This window comes from Musa acuminata, chromosome BXJ2-1 (assembly GCF_036884655.1).
Source record: "Musa acuminata AAA Group cultivar baxijiao chromosome BXJ2-1, Cavendish_Baxijiao_AAA, whole genome shotgun sequence".
In the NCBI taxonomy this organism is placed as follows: Eukaryota; Viridiplantae; Streptophyta; class Magnoliopsida; order Zingiberales; family Musaceae; genus Musa; species Musa acuminata.
The window spans coordinates 6695418-6719597 of NC_088338.1; the positions used below are offsets into that span (position 1 = coordinate 6695418).

The 24180-nt window shown below is 40.0% G+C and overlaps 1 protein-coding gene across 1 annotated transcript; it reads right to left on the reverse strand.

Annotated features, from left to right (window-relative positions):
- Positions 1-49: 49 nt before the first annotated feature.
- On the reverse strand, positions 50-21662 carry LOC135598669 (auxin transport protein BIG-like). The gene is made up of 14 exons (XM_065092832.1): positions 21279-21662; positions 21050-21156; positions 18246-18411; positions 12046-18143; positions 11054-11671; positions 10799-10979; positions 9968-10196; positions 5320-9873; positions 5014-5236; positions 4354-4758; positions 4072-4215; positions 2696-3721; positions 2058-2558; positions 50-1038 (listed from the first exon to the last, which is right to left on the reverse strand). The coding sequence occupies exons 1-14, from the start codon at positions 21520-21522 to the stop codon at positions 220-222; spliced, it is 15315 nt and encodes a 5104-aa protein (XP_064948904.1). The 5' UTR covers positions 21523-21662; the 3' UTR covers positions 50-219.
- Between the last annotated feature and the right edge of the window lie 2518 nt (positions 21663-24180).

The following is a 24180-nucleotide window of genomic DNA, read 5'->3' on the forward strand; positions in this document are numbered from 1 at the left end:
TCTTTTATATGCATGGTTTCATTCTAAGCCTCCAGACAATTCGAGAGACTTGTACCAAAAATTTACAGTTACACTACCCTGGATAAGGTTACATACTGAGAACATGTAAAATTTTAACCACTGCACCTTGTAAAAGGGTGCAATCGTGTACAATAAACAGCACAACATTTCACAGACCAAATTTTGGAATTCATTCGTTCTCCAGAACCGGCTAACCTTTCAGCTCTTACCAGAAAGTATTGCCGCATGAACAAAATCCTCGCATAGAGAGACTCCTCCCGAGAGGGCATCTCTGAGTGCCCCCATCACATCAAAAGCTTCCTGTAAATCGGTGGCTGTCGTCATGTCCTCAAGCCAGGAGAGCAGGTCCTCGGAGAATCTCAACATTTCCTTCATGTTCACCATTCTCTCATTCATGATAATCTCCCACCTTTCCAGACCACCCGTGGTTGTGCTGTCGCCTTCCGCTGGCTCACTGGAGATAGCTGTGCTTCGCTTACTGAGTTTAAAGAACTGCTGCAGCTGCTCGATCAAGCCGGTATATATAAGCATTGGCTGGACAATTGAGAATAGTTTCTTACTATCGTTCAAATCCATCGAGGAACCTTCATCAGATCTTTTAACCCTGGAAGCTGAATCAGAGAACCTAAGAGTGGAACGGCCATGTTTGTGCTGCATATAGGCATAGTACATTCCCCTCTGTAAGAAAGCACGACGATGCTGCAACCAATCCTCGTATGACTCAGACAGCAGGGAGTTAACCATCATGAACTGGACTGTCTCATCCGAGGGTCCAGAAGAAGAGCGAGATCCAGAAAGAGGGGGTGAAGCTCTGGAAAGATCCGAGGTAGAGGAGGCATTAGATAGATATGCAGCAACTGATTTAGCCATTGCTTGTCTCTGTTGATTGGGGCTTCCTTGGTCTACTAGGTAGGAGGCCATCTGGATCATAAATGGAAGAAAGCGCGAGTTGCTTTCCTTGCCTCCACCTTTGCAGTCTTTGTTGAATGCGGCACCAGTTGCAAATCGAGCCAACATCTGAAAAATGTAGTAACACAATCAGAAAGGGACAACAGATTTTATACAAATCAAATGACGATCAATATGTCAAATTTGCAGCATTAGCAAAAACTAGAGAAGCACAATTCCCAGAGAAATAATTTAACCGCATGGGTTGGGCTATATCAAGGAAATATTCATAACGTAAATTTTGAAACAACACTTCCCATTGTATTATCGAAACTATAACAATTGAACAGCAGTACCTGCAATCAGGTTTTCTAACTTCAATGCCACTTGTATGCTGACTGAAAAGCTTGTCAAGAGGTAGCACTTAAAGTAAGCACCATGGCATCATTGCAAGGATAATTACCAAGATCTCCCTACTATAACCAATCTGGAAGAAATCAAGTTCCAAATCCAGGGTCTTTAAGACTTCCCAAACTTATTCCTGTTGTTTCCTTTTTCCTTCGATTTGTGGACCATTTGAAGTAAGGTTTTCAATTTGGTGTCCCAGACCAGTTCTGGTCTATGACCGGACCCGTGATCTGGCCTATCTGACACACGGTAGGCCAGAATATGGTCTGGTACCACTCTGCCACCATACTGAGAGAGGAGAGTAAAACGGAAGAGGAAGAAGGAAGTAAAAGGAAGAGAAGATGCAACATGGATGCGATCAGCCACAGAGAGGAATGCTCATGAGTTGCAAGCCCTAGGCCATAGGGTGCTTAAAAGGGAAAAAGAAAAAAAGAAAAAAATAATTGTTTGTTTCTAAAAAAGACTGGACCGAACTGTCCGAAATAGGCAGTTTGCAACCCACGAAGATGTCAGACTGGTATATACTGCCCGGTGCCTACTGGTCTGGGTGAAATGTAAATCTATGGTTTGAAGATCAGGATAGTTTTTCCAAAGAATAAATCATTTTGTCCATAATCAATCTAAGCATCAGCGGTGTTTCAACCAAAGGAAATTTTAAGTGGTTAACATTTGCACCTCTGATGACCACATTCTAGAATAGACACTGCACATTAAATCTGAAAATAAGAAATTTTTCGTACCAGAACAATGTCGTACGTAAGCAGCCGTAGCCGACTACCATCTGCTCGTCCAAGGGCATTGAGGTTGTCCCAGTACTGATCGACACAACGGACATACTGTGCAAGAGGTACGGATGGTCCCCTGAGAGGGAAGATGCAATTACATAAGGTCTCATTGTTTCTCAATGTAGCACCTTCCCATTCTTTTTTGGGATTTTTAAGCGCAGCATCAGCACGTTTCGCCTCCTGATGGCACTGAAAATGGATGACATTAAAATGACTGACAGTCGTATATACATAGTCCCCACGTGCACTGGCTGAACTTGTTGCACCCAGGTTCACCCTCTTGCTGTAAGAATAGACACCCAGCATATCGTTAGGCCTCAGTGTATAGCCCTCCCGACATACCATGCAAGCCAGCCCATCCTCTTCTTCCACATCTTCTAAACCTTCAATCACCGGCTGGGAAACAACAATACGTTCAGCCCCATCCATCGCAAATTCTTGATGCATTCCCAGCGCCTAGAACAAATTAAGATAGCAGAAAAAGCGGATTAGTCACATTGTGTTAATTTGAAGTAGCTCATTTGAACTAAAGATCTGGGAAAGCAACAGCTGAACAGTATTAAACAAAATGGATGGAAAAAGAATGATTTAACCTTAAGTAACTGTTCTCTTTTCCTCAGAGCTCGGCGACGCATTTCATCCCTAGTAGCATGTCTCAACTTGTGTATCTTTTCCCCTAAGAAGCCATCACCATGATTCTCTTTGTCAGCCAGTGTGTCCAACAAATTCTCAGCTCTTGCACCAATTTCATTTTCACCAGGAACGCCTTCCAAAGCATGCAATAGTGGTAGAATTCCTTCCTCATCAATGCAACTCTGTGTAGCCAAATGGCCCTTTGACAGGCCCCTCAGCATAGACAAGATCAACGGAATTGATGGCAATTTCAAACCAGATGCCCATTCTGCACTTGACCTGAACCCAGCCTGGCCGGCAACTGCAAAGCTTTCTCTTAGGTGCTTAACAGCAAGGCCAATAATTCCCTTGTCAAGTATAATGTCCTTTATCCTCTCGCCACAGGAACTCGTCTTAAGTGACTCCGACACCCGCACAAAGTTTTCTAAGGCAGATCTTTGCTTAGCTGCTTGATGAGCCAAACTCTCATCCTTAGGATTATCCTGGTATTGTTTTTGCAAATGATCGAAATCACTCCAGTTTTGCAAGTAAGGGTCAAAATGTTGGATTAGAGCTTCCATAGCAGCTGGTTCCCCATAGGTCAAGTATGGCAAGATCCTTGCCACCATTTCATCATTCCGCTGCTGCTTGGTTGATTTTTTGGTGCCCAAAGGATGGCATAATCTTTCCAGAAACATGAGAATGATTTTCTTGGCTTGCTCACCAGCACCACTCTTTTCATTAGTAACAGTAAATACACTTTGGTTAATGCCAATGTCACTCTCATTAGCTTCCATTGTCAAGCTCTCTACAATCAGAAGGATGCCTTCAGCTGGTTCAAAGGCATCAACAGAGAAGGCACGCCTTGCTGTCTCGAGCAGCAAACCTAGAGCCCCTAATTGTAACAAGGCTCGTCGATTCTCTCTTATCTTGCAGCAATACATGAGAAGGTTGAGTGTCAAGCCTAACTCTTCTTGATTTGATTTCAACTCATCGTCACGCAATCGCTGCAGAAAAAATTCAAAAATATAAGGCGGCAATAATGATCTGAGGTGATATACAGAAACAAATGAACATGTATCACAATCAACATGGACTATTGCCAATATAACTACTAAACCAACAAAAACTACTAGGGGCTAATATAGTAGAGAATATAATGAACCAATCCAACAAAATACTAATGGCTTCAAAGCACTTTGCTTCTCACTGGTGTACACGAAATGGATGTTAGATTCCCCCCAGTGAGTTTATCTAAAGCAACAACAAGATCAATGTATCCATCCAGTTGTAGACCTTGCATAGTCTTTTTTTTCCTGTTTAAGGTTACCAGTCATACTATTTAAACAACAGCTACCTGGATCATGCTTAGAATAATCTCAAGACCTCCGCATTCCCGGACAGCTCCTGCTATCGCAAACTCAACTTCAGGATCTTGTGATTCTTCCCTTTCCTCTTCCAGTTCTTTGATCATTGGTTCAGTAGCTTCACCATCTAGTCCCTGGAAAACAAGAAATATTTTAATAATGATCAAATTTTGCAATACATATGAACACATCTATATATCAATAGCCAGACTGATGTAAAAGAGCTAAAGCAACATACTTATAGTAGTCACAACAAAAGTATTATAACCAACCTGCAGCCTGTATGTCACTGTCATTGGAGGACAATCTCTTGTTGATGTTAATCCAGCAGAAGATGGTGCAACTGTACTTGACAATGAATTCTGCGTTTGGTTGTAATATTTTTTCCACACCTGCTCATACACTTGAGAGATGCTTAAATCAAGAGAAATTATATTGCCAGCAACCAGTAGTTCCATGCCATAATCATCTTCTAATAAACTTAATAAGTCCAGCTGGTGACAGATTTTATTTTTGACATCTCGCATGAGTGGACCAATCTCAGTACTGGAATAAGGATTCTTTGTCATAGACCCCCTGATGAACTCTTCTTGAGTGTGAGCTTTGTTGAGAATCAGAAGATACACAGGCTCTGGCTTTGATGGACATATCATATTGCAGAGTTGCTCCAATATAAACTGCATAATAAAGTTAACTAATAAGAAAATCTTGCTTTATAAATTGCTGGATAGATTGCATTTTGAACTTCATAATAGAACTATTCTTTTAAAGGGTTTATTATTCAGATAAAATTTGGTCTTCAAGGTTTTATTATACTTTTACAGGGTAATTATCGGCACCATGGTAAGGCTGCTCATTTACTACCCAAGCAATAGAAATAGCCTCTGCTATTTCTATAGAGTATATAAGAGAACATATAGATAGTGTGATACCAGCAAAGTCCGACACTTCCGTTCCCTTCCATGATTCTGTAGACCTGATATACAAGCGCGTATGAACTTCCATTTGTTTTCAGTGCTCTCTAGCAGAAGACCATCTAGAAGCTCTCTCAGGAGGCGATTACAGTCACTAATTAGTTTTGTCTTTTGCACTATCAGACCTCGTATGACAAAAAGAGCTTCCAGCATTTCAGATACCAACTCATCTTGCATAAATCTGCCATCAACAATAAGATCATCTATAAATCGAAAACAAATTGGTAACAAACAATTAAGACTAAAAGTAAGAATCATACATACCTTACTCGAATATTTGGTACCTCAAGAAACTTGGCAAGAAGCTCAACAAGCTTATGAAGTATGAATCCCTGTGATACATCAATGCTTAAGCTCCTTTCCTGAGACTCAATATTATGGACTTCCCGAGTTATTAATCTGCATTCGGTAGTCAGGCATCCCTTCACGGTTAAGTATAGGCGTGCAGCCTCAGAATCAATCATCTTAAAGAAGAGTTCAAAATATTCTGCAGCACTTTCACCAACAGAGAGAGTAGCCGGAAGCAATGACATGAGTAGATTTAATAACTGGAAACTTCTAGAGGAATTTTGAGGGCACAGTAAACTAACAAGGGTGCACACTTCAGACCTTATAGACTGTGAACAAGCACTTAGAATCAACTCTGAGACCCAAGATCCCAGAGCAAATGAAGAGATGTCACTTCTAGTTGCTCCTCTACAAGCACGGCGTTTCCATTTAAGAGCATATTTTAGAGCCAGATAATCATTTTTCTGTGGATCCTGGCGAATTCTCTGTGCGGTACTTTTGAATGTCTGTGATACCTTGTACTGTCTCCTGACAAAATCAAGATATGATGCACCCCTTTCCCACTCTGAGTAGCTCAACAATGGTATATCCTGACCCTTTCGGCCACCATCCCAATGTTTTTCCATGAATTCCGTTGGTTTACTAGCAGTAGGAAGGCTGTTTGGAGATGCAGATGGCTTTGCACTATGGTCATTCTTTGATTGCAAAATACTAGATTTTCCTGTCCCTTGTTCTTTATCTGCAGCATCAGATCTGGGTGGAGTACATGCCTGCGAAATTATCCTCAAGCAAGGAAGGATTATGTGCTCTGAAATGGCTGGATGTTTTGCACCCAATTTGATGGAAGAGAATAAAAGCTGGAAAGCAACACGAAGTCTTGCTTCCCAGAACTCATCTACAAGAGCACAGGTCTCAGAAAGAAGCAGTAGTTCTTCACGTGTGGCCAGTGCAACATCAATGGAACGGTGGTGTTCCAAACAATAAATCACTTTGTTCTTTATCAAAGTGTTCAACTCAGAGACTGCATCTGCATCACCTTCAGACAAAGCACAAAGAACAGTCCTAGCCTGAACACGAGCTGTTTTAGGGCCCTGATGAATGTTGTTTTCGAACAACTCTGATAAGATGCCAGCAGCAACAAGTTGCTTTTTGCATTTTGCATTCTTTGACAGTACTTGCAATAACTCCAGACACTGAGTAACAAATGTAATTGCACAGCCATAACAATTATTGGGTGATCTTGGAGCTGCAAATCTTGATGAATCCATGGCATCATCAGAATTCTTCTGTTGTAGATATGTCATCACTACCCGTCGAAGTCCCTGCAAAGTCTGGACGCTTTTACTGACAGAATCAAAAGCTGCTTTGCATTTCTCACCATACAAAACACCTAGAAGGGCAATTTTCCGATTTACTTTACATGATGGTCCAGGCAAAGACACCATCATTTGTTGGACACTATCCTTCTGCTGTGAATCAAGTTCATTTTCACCTATGCTCGATACCAGTTTAAGCAGAGGCTTCTTGAACCCCAAAAGCTGCTGGTATCGCCTATGGGCATTCTCCGATTCTGACTCAATAGCTGCCAATCCTTTTCTCATATCCTCATCGTTTTCCATGTTGTCAAATGAAAAACTAGGCTTTGCCATGAAATTGAACTCAAAACGGCCATATTTACTGTATCCACACTCATTGCAAAGAAAAGAATCTAAATTTTCATAATTAATATTCCGGCATTGTCTGCACTGATATGCATTTTCATGGCAATTGCTACAGATTCCATGCTTATCAGTTACGGCCCGGCTACACCTGGGGCACTGCAATGACTCAAGGGAAGAAGCTTGCAGATTTTCATAAAAGGAATCCAACTCGATCATGAAATTGCAAGCAGTAATTGGAATGGGAAATTCAACTTTTAATTCTGTTTGGTTAAAAGCAAGATGGCAGCTTTTTGCACGCTTCCACAGAGACCAATTATTCTTCAGTTCTGACAGATCAGATACAGGTCTGTTGTTGTAGTACAAGTTCAGAATTTTAACCGACTTCGACTTACGAGAATCATGAACATTCATTGTAACTGACTGAATCGTATAGCTTCCAGTGCATTTCACTATTATGCGGTTGTCAGTAAACTTTGACTCAGATTTCAAGCTTTCAAGCTTCATCCTGCTGTATGGGACCTCTGGACAGCTACAGGTTACACATGGCTCACTTTCGAGATAGTAACCATCAAATTCTACCAAGTTACTTAGAGTGCTATAGATCCGAGAATTTGGATGGTTTGCCAAAAGCTCATTTTGAGATTGAAGAGTCTCAAATATGCAACTTATGACATCAGATGTCAAGCATCGATTCACAAGTTCGGTCTCATACTGCTTGATGCTGCTATCAGGCATTTTTCCCAGCAGCCATGCCATTAGTTCAGTGTACTCCAAAATGTTCTGGCCATATAAAGGCAATTGTTTTAATTTCTCTAAAAGGGCGGTTAGCAATCCCTCCTGAAATGATTGTTTACCATGATGCCAAAGTCCATATAGCACATTCTTAGCTTCATGACGAACACTTGATGAATTCCATTCCAGTAGGAAGGAATCAATAAATTTCCTCAGAAGCTGACCATCCTTGGTACTGAAGATTTCAACAGCTTGTTCCATGTCTAGACAAGTCTTTTCAGAACCATTTTCAGCTGTATCCTCACCTTTTCTCTTCTTTTTTGAATCTGAAGATTGCAATCGAGTAGATGAAGCTGATGCATCTGCCCCTGTTCTCTGTAAACCATGGCCCATATCCTTTCCAGTGTAAAAGGCCAAGTTCAAAAGCTTAAGAGTTTGGATAACAGATTCTTCACCAAAGTTAAATACTCGATTCAACAGAAAGGGAAGAAGTTCCAAGTGTTTTGAACAGTACTTCTGCCAATTCTTGGGTCTTGCTGCAGCCACTTCAGACATAGCAGACAAGCACTTGACAAGCTTAACATTTCTCTCATATGGAACTGGATTTTCAAAACCTTCAGATTTATTAATTAGTTTATGCAACCTCTTCACTTCATTTGAGAACTGCCATGAATCTCTTATGTTATAATATTGAGTTTTGCTGCCACATAAATGAAGTAATAGCCTTCTAGCATATCTTCGGACAAATGTTGTATGTGGATTACTGATATAGCTGCAGAGGACATCCTGAAACCCATCCAGCTTCAAGTCCTTGCCAGCATTTGTCTTGTATGTTTTCTCCTTTTCTGCCGACTTCTCTTGCTTTTCTGGACGTACTAAACTATACACCAGCCTAAAAGTGTTCTCAAGCAACAACTTGTGGTAGTCCATGAACATATCAGTGCAGTGGGATTTAGCATAAGAATCTGAAAAGAAAGGTGTGAAATTTCCAGCAGGTAGCTCTCTCCGGATAGTCAAAAGAGAACCACAACCAGAACCAGCTGATAGACCACTTTCAATATTTAATGACGATGACTTGAATATGTTAACAAGCTGCTGCAGTATGTCCATCAAATAATTCAAAAAAGACTGTTGTCGAAGAAATGAACAAGCTCGAATAAGTTGCATGGTAAATTCACTCCTCTCTGTATCATCATTCGAGGATGAAGCAGTAGAAGATGATAATGGCATCGGGACAAAACCTTTATCTTGTAAATCTGCATTACCACTTGGTTTCGACTGAGAACTGTCACTCCCAGGCTGGTGCCAATTCCGAAGCATCAGAGTAAAGAACATGAAGACAAGGATGGCAACCTCACCAAAAGAAGAACGTGTTTTAGCTGCAAATGGTTTGTTGAGGTTAATCTCGTCAAGTAACCATTTCACAAAATTTTCCAAGTCTAAGTTTTCAGGTTTAGAACTATCCATAAAAGGCCCACCTACTGCAGATGATAGTCTATAAAAAAGCTGCATAACAGGAATAGCACGAAAACCAGATGTTGTCTCCATCCAACCCTTGAGCTCTGCAATCAAGTGACGAAGTAGCAGAGAGTTCAAAGCACGCTGCGTCGCAGAAATAGAAACTATTGTGTGGTCAGACAAAGAGCCAGCAAAGTCTCCACTCTCATTGGTGTCCAATACATGAATCGATGAAGATGGGTTCTGCATGCTTTTCTCAGTTGCAACCGGTGTCAAGCTTGCATCACTCAACTCATCCATTGAGAAATGAATTTCATTACCATCACCGGCAATAGAGTCAATATCAATGGGTATAGCTGACATTGGGTGGTCTCGAGAATGTGGTGGAGGGAGCTGATCTGCATCTAGAACTTCATAGCATGCTTCACACAAATCAAAATCTGGGCAAACGTTGCAATGCCATCTGCGCCTAAGTATAGGAACAGTTGAACAACCATCACAACAATATTGTACCGATGATATAGTAGAATCGTCTTCAATCATAACTTGGGCATTCCCACTCGCCGTATTCACATCTGAAGAGACCTTTGTTGTAACAGGATTTTCTGCAGGATCATCAGAAGCTAACATTGTCTGCTTTGGAAAAGGAACTTGAAGCAACCGAGATGATATAGCCAAACTGAATCAGCAAATAAACAATAGAATTAGTCAACAATTCATAATTACTCCAAGCAATCAACTAAAATATCAATCAACCTATATTCAAACAGAACCTGCTCGATGTCTGGACAGCCTCATAAGGTGCAAAAAGAAGTTTCTTGAGTAATCCAACAGCAGGTGCAACAGAGTGAGTTTGATTTCCTTGCAAAGCCAGGCATTCAGCATAGCTGTATATAAGTTCCACTGAAGGAATTATGATGCTGTTTATTGTATGTGTTTCTGGCCGTTCCAAGTCCAGAATTGCCCACAGAACTTGAATCAATCCATCAACCACCTCTGAACCTATATAAACAACATCAATAATAACATCCACAATAAAATTGCAACTTATGACAACCAAATGCTATGCCCACAGACCTATTATTTATTCATTGGGGTGGGAGACAACAATGGTAAAGCACATGAATTAACAAAACTCCACACACTTAAATCACCTTGTTGGGGTCAGATCGATTCACGGCACAGGATTAATATGGATGACATATTTTGAGCCCAAATACATCTACAACCATTTTTATGCTCCTTGATATATGGTGGTATTTTAGTTCAAGATCAACTTGGAGAACTTGAGTAACAACAATTAAAGATTCATTACAAATTAACCATCCACATGTTATCAAGTGAAACAGAATATGAACTGCAGAACACACACTGCAGTTTAGTAAGCACAATAAATACAAATATCATATATGCACACTCCTACATGCTTCTCTATCAAACTGAACCAAGAGCTATTTACAATTGTTTCTCAAAAAGATATTCCAAACACATGCATGCCTATACTTTTTTGCCAATAAAATTTCAGAATGGAGATTATGTAGAGTGCATTCTTTAACGTTACATCTTTAAGCATTTACCAGTAATAGAGTATGTTATGAAAGTACCATGAGTCTCAAGGAATATAGCCATGTTGGATCTTCGATGTAGTGAAATTTTTGACACTGCATGCATCTGTGAAGTAAACTCTTTGATCACCCAAGCAGCTGCAGGACCTCCTACACCTATTCTTGATATAAGAGTAGGGAAAGATCTCACTGCTCCCAGGAGGCGCATAGTGTCTTTCACCTGAGAAAATCATCATATTAGACCAGGAAATAAAGAATGAGATAAACATACATATTTAAGAATATGGCAGTTACCTGATAGTAAATTTCCTTCTTCGGAAACACAGCCTGAAGAATACAGCATGCTGCAGACTGTAACAATGGTTCTCGGTCACTCTGAAATATGGTTTCCAGTAAAATCCTGCATTTAAGCGTACTAAGCTCAACATCTGCATCCTCAGTCTCAGTAGATTTCTGTGACCTGAAAAAAGAATAAATTTTTGACAGAAGTTTGATAGCATCAGCCAAAACTTGTTCCTGAATAGGAGAGGATTGTGATGTCCGCCGTTTTTTCCCAGCCCCTGAAGCACCAGAAGCACCACCAACATCATGCACTTCCAAATCCAGCACAGCATCCATTTTTTCTTTCCAACCAAATTCATCCTTAGCTCGACCATAAACTTCCAAAGAATCTATTCTAGGCATGGTTGTACCATCAAAAGTTCTACCAACAGTGATTGTGAACTCTTCATCAGCGAGAAGGGATTCAGCAACTGTGAAAGGAATGTCGTACCAGGACCGCATGCCCTCATCAAGCTTAATTATTCTTTGGAAAATTGTTACCTCAGAAGGAATATGACTTGCTGATGTATTACCAACTTGTACACGACAGCCTACCATAACAATATCAGGATTTGAATTTGATACAGTCACCTGTAAAAGACATATATATAAGGCAGAAACTTTAAGCACTAATCAAGGACAAAAGGAAGCAAAACAAATTCAGTGTTGCATGGAAGAAAAATTACTTCTGACAAATTATTAATTGACATTGTGAGAATGTGCAGTACTAGAAAATAATAATAAGCCTAAGAAACATCCAATGCCACCTTATCAATGATACCAAAAGTAAGCATGTATTTGTGACCTAATAAAAAAACTGAGAGTACTCTTTGCTGGGTATGCATAGGACATGATCCTGGAGGTAGATGTCACAACTAACAAAAACAAAAAGTTCAATCACACCATGTGTTTTGACCAATAATAAGCAATGATAGCCCTAATTATTAAATTTAGAATCATCATACCTTAAATCCTGCAGAACTCGGGCTCTCCAAAAATCCATCATCTGATGCCAGTCTTTGCCTAATACCTTCAGAATCACCATTTTTTATAGCATCACTGTTAAATTTCACATCTCCTGTGATGCACATAGTCTTCTCAAAAAAATCAAGAGGAAAATCTGGGTTCACACCAGCATAAGCTTTGTTGTTAAGGATGCTGGATCCCAGCTTTTTTGTTTGTTCTGAACTCATGTTGGCTACTGTATCAACTCCTGTGGGCACATGAGAGTAAATCTGAAGGCTGCCATCATCTTGTAAAACAAGACAATGAGTTTTATCTTTTGACAAAGGCTTATAGGCAGCAACACCGACCAAAGGCAAAGATAAGCCAGCACCATATTTCATGTTCTGTGCAAACATTTCATTGGGACCCAAAGATACTGCTAATGCACCATTTGATTTATGACTTGACAGACAAACAAAAAGTCCACTACCAGCAAATAATTCTTTCCAGTGATGCAGCCCAGCGGGCCTAACTTTACTCTCTTGATCATTTTCAAAAACATGTGATAACTCAGTTAGACTAGTTGCATTAGAGTCCAATCTTCCCATCAAGGTAGTGCCATCTTGGTAGGACAAGAATAGCAATCTGTAAGTCGAAGAGAAATGCAATGAGAGACCTTTTACCTGAATTTCCTTGTCCTGAACCCTTATAATGTCTGTCAACATTTTTGCCCCAACATCACCCTCCATCGACACTTCTAGTCTAAATAAGTGGCCAGCTTCTGACAAAACAAGCAGAAATGCTTTACCCATGGAGGCTGGGACAAGTGTAGCATCCACAATCACATCATTAGAAAGTGTGAAGTAGTGCTTGGGACTTATGTTATCTTGTGATAGGTCATATATCTTCACAAACATGTTTGTGACTACCATTAGCTGAACCTGAGAACCAGGAACCCAATCCACTCGACGAATATAAGCACCTTGTAAAGCAAGTTCTATGGCAAGCCGATCAGTAACCTCACCACGAGGATTTACAGTAAGCACTTGGCAGTCCTCAAATCCAGCTACAGCCAGATAAGTATCAGCTATAGGATTGAAAATCAAATGAACTATTTCAAAACGAACTATGTTCTTAGATAGTGACTTCAGATTTGTCTTGTCTGCAATTACAGGTGCAACTGTAGGCTGTCCAATTAGTTGTCCAACATCATATATGACCACTCTATCTCCTTCTCCAGCAGCAAGCCTACCTCGGGTGCTGACACTAAATAGTGATTTCGTAAGGGAACCAGAAGCTAGATGTGCTTTGAGCTCCCTGGAGTTTGGATAATCTGCCTTTGTCTTAAGCTCTAGAGACCCACTTTTGTAAGCCTTCTTCAGATGAAAAAGATCAATATTATAAGACAGCACCTTACTATCACCAAGAATTACCTTCTTATCTTTTGAAAGGTTTAATTCTCTCCGGCTGGTTACAGTAGGAAGAAGTTTATCGCATAATTCAAGAAGCCTACCTTCTACATCAAGTCTACCAAGTAGTACAGGTAATTCATCTAGCACATTTTTGGAAACTGACAACATAAAGGAATTATCAGTATCCACAAAAACATCATCATCCAAATCAGAATCACTATCTGCTCCCTGATCACCATCTGCAGGATAAGGCAACAATGCCTGGAGATTACTAACACTATGAGGTGGTACATTGTTGTCTCCAGTGAATTTCCGAGGCTTCAAACACTGGCAACTGCTTCCCCTGACACCGCCTGCACCACAATCACAGAAAAACCGACTCGATCGAGAATAGACAACACGATGGCCACGGTGACACACCTTCGCACATATCGAACAACAGCCCTTGGAAACAGTTAGATCACAAGTATAACAAAAGTACCAATGTTGTTCCATGAAGTTACTACCACTGGAAGTGAATGTGCATACTTTGGAGGCCAAAGCTCTTTCACTATTATTGTCCTCTTCCTCATCCTTGTCTATACTGCCAAATTCACCATCTGATGTGCCGTCATCATCATCTTCATCTGCCGAAGTTGCATCACAGTCAATTGATGCAGTACTATTTTCTTGATTGGTAGGAAGAACCAAATTCTCTGAATTTTTTCTTGAATTCACTGTCTTTGAAGCTACAGATCCAGGACCAAGAGTACTGCTCGAGCACCGTTTTGATGAAAGCTTATCTGTGTTACTTTTGTCGGATCCAGAGTCCCCCAATAGAGCATTGATGAAGCCAAAGAGGAACTTTAATCCATGAAGTAAGCCCTCTTCACCCACCAATTTCTCCATTAACATGATGGTCTTCTCAAAGAGTTGATTCATTAAGGAGGGTTCAGCATTCGAAAGCTGAATTACAAAGTTGAAGTAAGCTTTAGCAATCTGAACATCAAAAAACATAAATGCTTTATCAAGTGGGATAAGAAGAGCTTCAACAAGTCGACCATAAAGTTCCCTAGCCAATATTTCACATGGCTGAGATACAAGACGTATAAGAAAGTTCATAGTTGACTCTCTGAGTATAGAGGAACTTCCTTTTGCAATCATACAACCAGCAGTAGATTCTGTCAACATTCCTAGGAGCCTTTTCTCTAACCAATGTGACAGGTTTAACAAGTCCATGTCAATCAATTTCTTCCGGATTTGCTGTTTGAGACTAGAGCAAAGCCCACAAGACAAAAGATCAATAAATAGGTTCAAAACCTTCAAATTAACTGTCTCAGTGTGACAGTTATCCAATGAATTGATGAGAACCAACAAATTGCTATGCTGCTGATTGAAGAGATCCTTAGCTTTTACAGGGACATCTTCATCAGAGCCCAAGTAAAAGTCAAAGAGTTGTTTCTTGGAGTTGTCTCTTCTGATACCATCAATAAAATCAACAAAAATGTCAATGAGCATTTCTTGCAGTCCACTGCCCAACACCTCTCTGGAATTAATGCTTGCCAGAAAACCTTCCAACTGCTTCAGAACAAATAAATCTTGATAGCCTAGAAATTCCTTCTGACCAATTAGACTATCACAAATAGAATCACATTTTTCGTGGATGCACTGGAATATTCTATCAGATTTTACGGCCATTATTGTCTCCAGAAGCTGACAAATAATCTCAGAACCTATTTGAACTCTTCCTCCTGTATCTTTGACTTTGAGATACTCATCCAAAAAGCATATGATCTCTTTTATAGTAAGAACACAAGAAAGAATAGCACCATCAGAATAATCTGAATTTGATGGAAAACCATGCAGTAAGCACCTCATAATATTACCCTTTATGCTTCCAGTGTCTACTTCCTCTGCAATTTCATCCAGTTTTGCCAAGAGTCCATATATAGATTCCAAGTGCGAAAGACTGCAACCACTCTTCTCCAAAAGAATATCATGCTTGGATTTCTCAAAACAAGAGTGTTTAGCTAATAAAAGTGGAGAGAACACATCTTCAAAAAAACGATTGTGATCAAGGGTGCATATGATAGCTCTATCAAGAATTTGCAAGTACATCTTTAGAATAGATGTCAGTGCATTTATAAGCCATGCAGCTTTGCTGCCTTGAAAAATTTTAAGAATTATGCTTTCCCCAATATAAGATAATCCACTTGATCCAGAGTGATGAATTGATAGACGATCATCTCTACAAGCTACATTTCCCATGGAATAACTCATAAGACCAGCATTAAGAAGAGAAAGCACAAGAGAAATCCATGCACCTTTCCTGAGAAAATCCCAATTTTGCAATGATGAAACATCTAGTAACTGCTCAGAGCATATCTGATCAAGAATATCACAGATGATCTCCGAAAAATCAACATCCTTCCAAATATCAGCACTTTCATTCACCAAAATGAGACCAAAGTTCAAGAAGGACTTAACATCTAATATATTAAGATCCTTCCAATTGTGCCCTTGAAGCCATGTATTACTTGGACCCAGTAATTTTGTTGAAACTGCACCCCAGCAGAGTGAAAAGATATACCGTTCAAGTATCAAGTGGTCTACTGATTCCACCTTCTTACCACTCCAAAAATTAAGAATCCATGAAAATTTAGAAATCAACTCAGTCCAGTTCAAGCCTAACAGCTGTTGGGTGGTCTCATCTCCATAGTATGCAGAAGGAAGGTCGGCAACATCAATCAGCTGAGGCAGCAACGAGCTGACTGTTGGAACCCCATTAATGGAATTACCAAGCAGACTCTCCACAGTAGTTGATGCCCAAGTTGAGAGGTGGTTACTTGGTGAATTGGAATGGCATGCCTTTGATGGGATTTCCCTCATCCTAGATCTCAACCTGAATAGCAACCACGACGGGCAAGTAGATGGATACAATATTATGTGGCACAATATTAAAAGGAGCCTTGAAACTATTAAACCCCACCAAGATAAATGCTTTACACTGCAACCCGATGGAGGTGAATCTACTTTTCTGAGTGAACTAAAAAGAAAACTTGCCAGAGAAGCTTTTTCAGAATCATTTGACAGATGGAAAGCCATCAATACAATTTCCAAGTGGAAAGCAGATGGTAAACTCCCAAGGATATCACTGGACTCGGGGCATTTGCAGCAGACATCCCTTGCCTTCTGTAAAATGAAATTAACATATCCCTCGTAGATCTTCTTTATTATATGACCATGATCCAAATCCTCCCGCAGAATAAGAGCATGAGCTAACAGAGTAAGGCTATGTTGACCATAGACATAGTTACCATCTTCAACCTTCAGAACTTGGTCAACTAGGTGTTCCTTAAGAGGACCTGATAAAGCATGACAAACCACAAGATTTTGCAGAAGTTCAAAGCATATTCCACTTACATATGGTACATTCAAATGAGAACCCAACACGGGCGAGTTTTCATTCCTTCCATCAGACAAATATGAGTAGCAATCTAGTAGTGAAAGTAGCTGATCTATATGATTTTTATCAACCTTTCTGCAGGCATCCTCAAACACTGAGCAACACCATTCTGGAGAAAAAATACACACTTTCATAAAGCTCAACAACTCAGATACTGCTTGTAAAGACAGATCAGAATTGACTGTACTGGTAACTGCAGCTGTTGGTTGATCATGACCATCTGCTGAACCAACAGGCTTGGTAGGTTCAGAGAAGAGGTTCCCAAAGATGGCTTCTTCTTCATGAGTAGTTACAATTTCCAAATCTGAAGCAACAACTGGCTTTGTGGAACTCAAACATGATTTTTCAATGAGAGTTGATTTTACGCCTTCAGAATGGAGGAAAGACATGAGATGCACTAAGTTATCCATCCATTTTTCTGACTGTGGAAATATTATGTTCAAAAGTTCCTCAAACGTATGCCTTCTGAGCAAAAGAATCTTCTCATCACGAACATGGCATGAAGGACCACTAGCCTCAGATTCACATGAATGGTCAGTGAAACCTACATCCAAATTTATCTTCAAGTCATGAGTTGGAGATGCCCAGCTCTTAGCATCATTGAGGAATTTCAACAGACAAAGAACAACTTGTGGAGAGTAAACTAGTGGTGGGCTTGGAGAAGAGCTTGATCTATCATACCTCCAGACTTCAGAGCCCAAAATGCCCATCATGGAAGCAATCATACATGCTTGGATATTGCGAAAGATGCTACTGTCATAGAAGACAATTTTACCAAACTGAAGAAACTCTTCAAACATTTCCAACAGAAGGCCCCCATATTTGCTCTCTTTATAACCCAAATTGCCATTGAGAAATTCAAACTTTAATTTGAACAAGGTTGGTAGTTTGTCAGCATATCTTGTGACAGAATGCAACAAATCAACATCACATGCACCATAAGGAACCTCCTTGACAAGATCCCGAAGAAACTTCAATATTCGTCGACTAAAAGACAGTCTCAAGGTAAAATTCATATCGTTCTTCTGTTCGCACAAGGAAAGTGGTGGATCTAGCAGCCTTTTACATAGCATAAGGAGGCGAGGCAAACATTTCGAGCCAATGACAGCTGAGTGCAATGCTACAGATATATTCCTGTTTGAAGTTTGTGGGTCTACTGATACAGTAAACTGAGTAGCAACAGATTCTAGTTGGACAGACTCCGAAGATAAAGTTACCAGGATATTCTCCACTAGACGTCTGTCCTTCAAGCAATCAAAATCTTATACAAAAAAATAAACTCCACTCAGATGTCAGAACAGAACAATGGACAACAGACAAATAAATAAATGTGATGGCAAGTTGCACATGGTAGAGTCGATACCTTGCTGATGGCATATAGGCTGGATGTCATAGTCCACAGTACATGGTCTGAATGGGATAACTGATATCTGCTCAAGATAAGTGCTTAATAGACCATGATATTGAATATCATATTCTGTAGAAATTCTGCCACCCAACATTAACTCCAACAACAAGGCAAAGCCATCCTACAAAGTGAAAAAAGGCAGAATCAAGTATCTGGGCAACAACACAGATTTACTAGAATAAGATTTATACATAATTATTGTGAAGGTTACCATATAACCAGACAAGTTAAAATACGGGAAGTCCAACATCATACAGCAACAGAGTCCAGACTTCTATAGCAACTAAAATAAGATAACTACGATTTTAACATTATGCTGTTGCAGGTTGGAGATCAAACACATAAGCATTTAAATTCTTAGTTAATCTTTCCCGTAAGTTTCAATTATTGTCAAGTGCCTAATACTACATGCCGCAGCAGGGTGCTCTGTCCAGCCATGTCAGTCAAGCGAAGTGATGAGCCAACATTTTTATCTGGGCTTAGACCCTGGCAGTAATAATGTGCTTGTATAAAATTGTATTACAAAACAAGTTCTAAGTCTTAGTCTGACACCTATGAAGGAACCAGTACATGTGGTATGCCATGTACCAGTCAGGTGAAGAGGTAAGAAAGAGGGGAGGAGGAGAGGAGGATGACGGAGGATGACAGAGGATGAGGCTTAGGCCTGTTGTCTCTTAGTTTTATAGGCACCATAATTCCCATCAAACAATTTCGTCTTAAATTTCACATCATGCATTGCGCAGGACATGCAAAATACTAAACTGAGATCATGGTCCACATAACATATGCTTCTTTGACTACAAGACTTACGTGTATAACATGTCACATAACATGTGAGTAACATTGGATTCATCGGACAAATCACTTCCGCTCATTTATGAGTCAAAAGCCAGCCACCAAATTGTTCATAATAAATGACCAAGCCCATGCAACAATTAGAACAGGTGATAGGCTCAAAGAAGTCATAGACCAGTTCATTCCCGTTTAGCTCTTCAACTAAGCTAGGGATCCATTGGTCTTTCTCTTTCTCAAAGATTGTTCTCTTCTTCTTTTTTTTCCAACTACCTTCTTATTATTGTTCCTTTCATTCCATATTAAAAAAAAATGACAAATTAACTAAAAATAGGTAGGTAACTACCATTAATGAAGGAGAGTATTCCAACAAGCTCACTGAAATGGCGAATCACCATTAAGTATTCCTTATCTTAAATCAATAAGAGCCTGACATGTCACTACTCTACAGATATCTACAACAAAAATTGTCTCTTATTAGCAAGGTATGGATATTTATGTTACAGAACAAAGCAATTGCTATGTACTGAATCAAATGCGAAAGACTGTACAACAAACTAAAAAAGATACATTATTCACTTGCAATCATAAGTCTTATTTACAGGAAATTTTGAGTTTCCTAAAGCCCTTTAGCCACGTAAAGTTCACGGTCATAACATAATTTCTTTGCTAGCTTCTTTCTTGAGAAATATTAGGTCAACTTAGAAGATCTTGAGGAGGATGAGGCTGACAACCACATATCCTACTCTATTTAACATCCTTGACTAACTCTAAGATAGTCAAACCAATGCAAAGATAGTCAAAAGTAATCAAACCAATGCAAAGAGAAATATATGAACAGTCGACTAATATGAGGTTCTTTGACTCATATAACTGAGCTTGAGCAGGGATGTCTCTTTCCATAGGCAGCCAAAAACTCATCTACAGAGTGAGGTCACCATATGGAGAGCGACCGGCCATGATTCTCTCTCCAAGTTCCCAAACTAGTATTGGTCCTCCTCAAAAAGAAGAAAGAAAAACACACACACACAAAAGTAAAGACAGTACACTCCCAATGGAAAGTGAGCTTAAAAAACACACATGCAATGAAAAAAGAAAATGTAGGATACTCCTAACGCAAGCTGTGACACTCTGATCATGCAAGAGGTCATGCCGCAGATGGTACAAATATTTAAAGGTTCAATGCCTTGCCCATGGATCCAAGTAATAACCGTACTGTACCGATCCAACCAATTATTGATATGCAATAACTTGTAATGGCACATTGACACTCAAATCACTGTTTTATTGTTGTATCCATCTATGTACCGAGAACCATCATACTCCATCCATTGGAGAGGAGACCAGGGACCTGTAAGGGTCGATATTCAAGATCCTATTTCTTGGTGTCATTTGGACCCAATTGTGTTATAACTTATACGAGTTAAAAACAACCACACATCCACTAGGGGCCCAAACTACGGCCACTGGGAGGCTGAGGCTGAGGCTGAGGTGAGAAACAACTTGGTACCAAAGGTTGAGTATCCTACTTTGCTGACTGACCTGGAGCCTTCACCAGCTATGAGCGGGCCTTGATCTCCACATTAAACTAGCCCGTGTATATATATATATATATATATATATATATATATATATATATATATATATATATATGAGCAAAATAAGCTATTTGCTCCACTAGGAGCAATATAACTCTAACCCTACATACACCTATGTGAATGTGTAAATATGTATAGTATAGTTTTATACACGGATGCAAGCCGCTAGCACCCCATATCAGCAGCTCAAAAGCATAGAGTAACTTGAGACATGAAATCAAACACATCAAAAAGACAGGCACGAGGAAAAAAACAACAACAACAAAAGAAATCAAACCCAAAGCTCAAAGAGAGGCCAAATCCAAACACGTCTAGTCTTGCCAAATGTCCAGACGCTAAATGAATGGAGCAGTATGACTTAAAAAGCACCTCCAAGCTTAGATCATCGCCATCATACTGCGATCTCTCCAAATAACTGATGCCCAGCTCCAATGACCTCGCCACGATCGCCGACGCTACCGATCTCACCTGCTCAACTGTACAAGGAAACCCCCAAGCGAACGATGATTTCCAAACCAATGGAAAAATAGATCACACAGAACAGAAGCAACAAAGCAGAGAGAGGAAGGGTGAATGAACAAGAAGAACAACGGCGGACCTGACGTGCCGAGCAGAGCCGGGACGATCAGCCTGGCGACAGCAAGGACGGCCGCGATCTGATCGGGCGTCCAACTCTGGAACCCCAAGCGACCGCCTCCGGAGTCGGCGATTCCGGCATCGAGGACGGCGAGGAATCTCTCGAGACCTGGCTTGGCCAACTCGGACCGGAGCCTGTGGGCGAGATCCTTGGGGCCGGCTCCCCCCTCCTGGAAGATCTCAAGCAAGCTCGACATCTCCGCCATGGCGATCGATTAGTTCATCGAAACCCTACCAAGAAAGAGACTAGAGAGTGAGATCGAGAGAGATCTCGCCCTAGGGTTTAAGAGGGGAAACGATCAGCGACGAGAAAAAGAACTACAAAGAAACGTAGAAAGAAGAAGGAATGGAGAGAAATAAGACGAATCGCTACAAGCAACAACGCCGGTCTTTATACAATTATCGGATTTACGTCAGTTTGAGATTTGTATTCTCTTTTATTAATCGAGCCGATGGATCCACGGAATCATCTGGACCGTTATCAGCCCCGATCGGACGGTGGATGTCAGCTCTACCTACGTCTCATTTCAACAAGGGGGGGGGAAAGGTTGCGGCGAGAAAGGGCTTTGATGCTTTTGGGTTTGCTTATTCCTCAAGTCTTATCTTTTCCTATCGTTCTTCTTCCTTTGGGATGTGATTGGGGCTCTCTTTTCCTTGTCCTCTTCTCACCGCCTTTTTCTTTCTGGGATTTCCCATTAGCAACAACTGTGTTGGAATGATAATAATGTAAAACCAAAGATTTAGGAGCACTTACTTGGCTGAGGTATCATTAGGCAGCTGAGTCACTATTTTGAAATGAGCTGCTCCCGGTGTCTGTCATCGAATGCATTCTATTAGCTGGATTAAATAATACGATGGCGTATATATCAATTTAATCAGACGATTAGGAAAAGAAGAAGATAAATTAAGAGGCTGCATATGTAATGAGTCGAATTAATGATGGTCGAAGCAGAATAGATGAGTATATAGGACGTACAACGCATAATAAATAGCAAATAGGTAGTTATTTAGCAACCACGTACCCTGATCGTATAAATTCATCACATATTATTAGGTAAAAGTACCGTTTGAGTCAACCCGATATGATTCAAATTAGAGAGTGCAAAAGTATCTGAGGAGGTTCTAAGATGAAAGTATCGAGCTATGAAGGCATTATCTGCACTAAGATCGAAGTTGGAAAAGGTTTTCCGATCTGATTCCTATGACGCTCAAGTTAATTAATGAGATCTTTATACTTGGTGTGTATTTTTCTTCGGAAGAGAGCCCCCTAACATAGTATCGGAAATTAACCTTTATACTTGGCCTGGAAGGGACAACCTATAATCGCTTCAACATTTCCATTTTGGCATTTTATCCATGTGGGCGGTAGGGGAGAGATAGCCTCAAACAGCTTGTCTTGGACTTTTGTTCTTGCGAGCAAACGGACAAAAGGTGATTGGACCTTTTCCTTCCATATGGCACTTATTTGTCGGATGATGGTTAGTCATTAATATATTTATATTATTTGTCCCTCCCAAAATATGCTTCGGGGCTCTTATTAGAAAGGTCCAAAGTGTGACGTTTAGTTCATCTGATAGGTCCATTATAACATGTCCCTTTACGGCATCGAAAGACACACATTTTACTAATTATATATGCCATATACGCTGTACAATCTCTTTTCGTTAACATTAATAATGATATTTTTTCACTATATTTTATATGATGAATATATATTGTGTTGTCCATAGATCTGTGCAATTGGAATTGAATCATGATGAGATCATGATAATGAGATCAATTCATCTTTAAACCCCAAATGTTCCTGATAATAGATTACTCGAGAGGGACATCGGGATAACCGGACAGATCGATGTACTATATGATCATACATATGATAGAGGCATGTGGGGATATTAGGGATGTAATGTAGGTGCTCATTGGGGAATGAGTTTACTGAATAATATGCTTACAGAATGTTGAATAGTTAATGATATCTCATCGTCAAACAGTGATTTTGTAGTCCCAATTGTGTATCTGGTCCCTAGACTTAAGACATCAATGATGTCTTATTTGAGTACTCTATTCTTTGATACCAGATTGATAGGTCGAAAGGTTCCAAATCCAGTATAAATGGTCATTATGAATGACAACCAACCTTATAAAAGTAATTTGGTGTCATTAGAGGATCATCCACTCTTGGTATCTTGAAAGAGATATCTTATGTATTCTCACTCAGGCAAATTCCTGACCATGGTCAATCGGATTGAGAGAATCTGATAAGAGCGAGACTCGGAATGGGAGAAAATGAGTTATCCGGGAGAATATGATAAGAGTGAGACTTGGATCGATTTTGTATGGGCTTGACAGCACTATGCTCGGTATATGATCTCTAGGATATTAGATAGATAAAGAATTATAGATACATAGTAATTGAGGATAGACAGGTCCAATAGATTAGATTCTCACGTACCATTTAGGGATTATAGCATAATGGCCTAGTACATCCATAGTCGATGAGTTGAGTGAATTATTATGAGAATAATAATTTACTAAGTCAAAAGGAGGTCTAATAAGTGTAACTCACGGCTAGCTCGGTATTGAGCCCAAAAGATCACATGCATATGGTGGACAACGCAAGAAATAGAGGATTGGATATGGGATATCCAATAAGCCCCTTTTTTAATGGATTCATTAAGTGAGACACAATCGAGCTTATAGTGGTTATTAGATGAAGATCAAATATCCATTAAGCCAATGGTTATTAGATGGAGATCCAATACCCATTAAGACAGATCCATTATGGTTAGCAACAAGAGCTCTCTATAAATATGAGTTGGAGCTTCATGAGTCATAGGCTAGACCCTACAACCATTAGTCACCTT